The 4,957-nt window shown below is 33.2% G+C and overlaps 1 protein-coding gene across 1 annotated transcript; it reads left to right on the top strand.

Annotated features, from left to right (window-relative positions):
• Positions 1 to 4,398: 4,398 nt before the first annotated feature.
• Positions 4,399 to 4,957, top strand: LOC104907119 (calcium-binding protein KRP1). The gene has a single exon (XM_010696005.4). The coding sequence runs from the start codon at positions 4,519 to 4,521 to the stop codon at positions 4,867 to 4,869; it is 351 nt and encodes a 116-aa protein (XP_010694307.1). The 5' UTR covers positions 4,399 to 4,518; the 3' UTR covers positions 4,870 to 4,957.

The raw sequence follows: 4,957 nt of genomic DNA, 5'->3' as shown, positions 1-4,957 counted from the left end.
AAGACATGACAATCTTACGTGTCGCTCTCTATTTTATAAGTTGTAGAATTATATTGTAAATGGATCTTATTTCAGAGCATATTTCGAGCACTATCCAATGGAACAAAAATTATAATATTTCGAATTACGTAGCCAAAGTTATACACAATTTACATAATATAATAATTTAGTTTGTTCATTCAAAATCAAACTCTAATTTTAGTTTATCTAGAACTTCTTATGTGTTTAAATCTATGTAGAACTCTATTTTGTAAAAGTTTAAAATAAAAATTGATAACATATCAATCCTACGTGACGCGCTCTATGGCCTCGAAATCTTGAGAAGCTCCCTATGCTTCCGAAAAGTTCCTCCTTTATATATATATATATATATATATATATATATATATATATATATATATATATATATATATATATATATTGATTTCCAATAGAAGGGAGTAGCGGTGCAATGATTTTTCCTTGTTTGCTTGTTGCTTCTAGAGAGGCCTTACACTGCTCGGAGGTGAGGAAAGCTCTGTTTCTATTCCAAAATCCCCTAACCTAAACGGATTTGGTTCTAAATTTTTCAAAAATGCATGCAAATTATTGGTGAGGAGAGTGCTCGATGTCTTCAACTCTAGTAAGCTCTTGCAAGAACTGAATGCACTATCTTAACTTTAATTTCTAAAGTTTCTCGTCCTAGTTGTGTAATAGAAAATAGGCTTATTGCCTATTTTGACACTTTATATAAGTGTATCACCAAGATGATGATGTGTAATAGGCTTAGCATAATTCTTCCTGATATCATGGCTGTAATTGAAGGAACGTTTGTTAAGGAGAGTCATAATCCACAATATTATGGTTTGTCAGGACCTTGTTAAACATTATGGAAGAAAATAGGTTAAACCAAGTTTTATAGTGAAGTTAGATATGAAAAAGCTTATGATACAATAAATTCAAAGTTCCTGGAAGAAATGATATATACTTTAAAATTTCCAAAAAATTTTGTGAAGCTGGTTATGATTTGTGTTCATTCTCCTAATTAAGTTCAATCTCATGGTGAATGGGTCTTTACACGAATTTTATAGCTCAAAAAGGGGCCTAAGACAAGGAGATTGTTGGAGTACAAGGTGACACTCAAGAAGGGGGGCTTGAATTGAGTGACAAAAACTAATCGTTTTTCGCAAAAACACTTTTGTAGTCTTACAACACAGGGCCTCGATTGCACTGTGCTATTCACTTGTATGATTTATGTTTTTGCTCGAACTAAATTGTATTAAAACACGAAAATAATGAAATCAAATAATGAGACACAATAATTTAACGTGGTTCAATTTCACCACTGAGATCTAGGTCCACACAAACTACTCTTTTATTATTTGAATCTTAAAATACCAAACTCTTGATACAATGTGATTCCCCCACTACTAACTCTACTAGTGCTCCTCAACACTTAACCCTAAGTCTTGCTACTCTCTCTATAATGTGAGAATTACAGAAAGACTAACTCCTCAAAAGCGTGCTTCTTATCCAAGCAAAATAAAGGATAGTTACAATCGTTGTATAGTAACCTTAACTTACTAGAACTCTCTGCGTACACTATGCTATGGAAATCCGTTTTCAGCTCTCATAATTTTTCGAAACTAAATCTGAAAAACCTCAGTTGTTATTCCGATTTCTATCCGTTATATGTCTTATCAACTGAATAAAAAATACGGTTTTTTCACCATGTACCCCTGAGATTTCTTAATATTCACCTGGTACCCTCGCGTTTTCCAAAATTCACCAAGTACCCCCTGTGGTTTATTTTTGTACATCCAAGAATTAAGTTTTGTATCCAAAACATGCAAAAAAATTTATTTTGTATTTTACAAATCTAAAAACTATGTTTGCACATCGAAAATCTATTTTGTATATCTATGATTTCTTTGGTATATATCTATGATTTATTTTGATATCAAAAAACTAAATTTGCACATCAATATTTTCTTATATCTTATACATCCATAACTCTTTTACATCCAAAAACTATTTATACACATCTGTGTTTTTGTTATCAAATATCTAAAAAAAAATATTTGTACACATAAAGATGCCAAAAATAACTCATTAAAAGAATACCAAAAATAATCATTACATGAGTTAGGTCTCGTTCTTTTGAACGAGGAGAAACTGAATTGGACTGGATTAAACTGAAATGATGATGATAATAATAATAATAATAATAATAATAATAATAATAATAATAATAATAATAATAATAACCGAACTAAAAAAAATCCACTAAAAAAAATAAGGGGAAAAAATTTTCCAACACAATGTGAAGGTGATTAAATGTGAACATTGCGTTATTTAACCTTTTTCTTATGAATAAATGGTCTCTCTGTCGGTCTGTCCACAGTGGCACAGTCCATAGTTCATACACTCTTATTTGGCCTGTCAAAACACACAACCTATTTAAATTAGCCAATGAACAAAGGCCACGTATTAAGCTACCAAGCTTCCTCCGTATTTTCCTAATTTCCTTAATCCTTATCTTCCAGCCAATTGGGAAGCAAGTATACTGCCGCTTCTCCCATCTTTCTCTTAATTACATTCCAATGAGTTTTGAGACTTCTTTCCTATCCTTTTCCTAAATCCATACTCTGTAGTCTGTACTGATTCAAACAAAAAAAGGGAAACATGTATCGGAAGCTACGTGCATGAATTATTAGTGATTTTAGAAAAAGTACATGCAAACAAAAACAATCAATTCCCATGAAATTTCCTTCCACGATTTTACCTTAAAATACTGTTTACGGTGTACTATTGAATTTAATGGGAACACTACTTGCTACAAAACTAAAATACAAAAGTCAGAATTTTCTAATTTGTTTATCAATAATGTCAAGATCTAAATTCAAAATTTCAGATTTGTCTTCACTCTTCACCAATTAAATTGTTTCGCGATATATATGCACCACTATTGAGAAATTTTAAAAAAATATAAAAGAAAAGTTGACATTAGTGGTTTGAACTTTGGGTAATCATTTTTAAAAGATTTGAACTACTCTTTCCGTTTCAAAATATAGTTCCTGTTTCTATTTTGGGAATCAAAATTTTAAAACTTTGATCAAATACTCTCACTAATGTCTTTTAAAAAAATATACTCATATGGGGTCTTGTTAGATTCGCTTCAATGTGTACATTCATGATATCAACTTTTCATCTTTTTTACTAATATGAAATAGGAGATATCGAACGTCAAAAGTACGTTTTGAACACTGCAAAATAGAAACAAGAACTAAATTTCGGGACGGAAGAAGTATTACTTAATCTTAGAGATGGCCAACAATGCGGGCCAATCCAGCCCATCCAACCCAGCCCACCTCGTGGGCCATGTGAGCTGAGCTTGCAAAAAGCCCGGTCTAGCCCAGCTTGAACCGTGAAATTGGTGGGTGGGTCGTGGGCCAGATTTCTTGAGCCCAGCCCACTAAAGCCCGCTACTAAAATCGCTCAGTCCGTACCACGAAACTGGTTCAGCCCAACCCATGAACCGGACCAGCCCAATCCAAGTTATTATTGAACCAAATTGTATATATTTTGATCAAATTGTATATGCTTTAATCAAATTGCATATATTCTAATTCAAGCAAATTTTAAAATAATGTAATTATTCATCTATTTTAATAATTGTATATATTTTTATTCATTTTAAAGATTTTATTTAACAATAATGAATAATTTCAATGATTAAATAATTTTGAAAACAAAATCTCATGCCGGCCCGCCAGCCCGGTCCAGCCCACTAGACCCATGAACCGCCAGAACCGCTTCCCAGACCGTGAAAATCAGTAACAGACCGGTGTGGGCCAAGATTTTTCAGCCCACGGACCAGCCCACCCAACCCATGAATTTCACGGTTCGCTCGTGGGCCGTGATATCTCAGACCAGCCCGCTACGGCCCATGGTTCGACCTGTCCAACCCGCACCAGTGACCATCACTACTTAATCTATATAGGTCGCTACTTTAGGGATCTTTAACATTTAACAAGTCTTAGTGATTTGAATAATTAAATTTTCAATATATTGACATCAATCTGAGAAAAAACCCCCTAAACAAGAGCTAAATTATAACACTTTGATATTTACATTGACGAAAACATACAGTAAAAAAATTCATAAATTCGACCAAAAAAAATCAAACAAGACAATTTTTCTTTAAACTCGTGCATTGTACAAGTCTAAAAACTGATCCAGGAAACCCGTGGAACCTACATGAAGTTTCCTTTGGAATCTCTCAAACAAAAAGAAAAACAGAAGAAGAAGTTTCCTTTTCAAAATGACAATATTACCCTTCAATATCTTTCGTCGAACCCCAGGGGCAGTTACTAAAACATAATACACGGTACACAACACGTCGATGTCTCTTTCTCCGCAACTCCCCTTCTCTTTTCCTCAATCATCCCTTATTTATTCATTCCTCATTATTATTATTCTCCCATCCCAAGAAAAACTCAACACAAACAAAAATTCTCGTAAAAACTCTCATTAAAAATGGATTCCAAGAATTACCCACAAAATTTCCAAGATCAATTACCATTAATGGCGCAAAAATTAGGCGGAGAAGCTTTAATTGGAGAATTATGCAAAGGATTTCGCTTACTTGTTGATAATGATAAAGGGGTGATCACGTTTGATAGCTTGAAGAAAAACGCCGCAATTTTGGGTTTGCAAGATTTGAGCGATGAAGATTTGCGCAATATGTTGAAAGAAGGTGATTGTGATGGTGATGGTGCGTTAAGTGAGATGGAATTTTGTGTTTTGATGTTTAGATTAAGCCCTGAATTGATGGAAGAAGCTGAGTTTTTGCTTCAACAAGAACTTCAATTTGTTTCTCAGTTGTAATTTTTTTTTTGGGGGGCTTTCCTCTTTTGAGGCATACTGTAATTGATGATTCTTTGGCCATTATGATTATTTATTAGTATTATTATTA

Source organism: Beta vulgaris, chromosome 4, assembly GCF_026745355.1.
Source record: "Beta vulgaris subsp. vulgaris cultivar EL10 chromosome 4, EL10.2, whole genome shotgun sequence".
Lineage (NCBI taxonomy): Eukaryota > Viridiplantae > Streptophyta > Magnoliopsida > Caryophyllales > Amaranthaceae > Beta > Beta vulgaris.
Note: the sequence above shows the minus strand (reverse complement) of the source record. Positions and strands in the feature narration are given on the sequence as shown.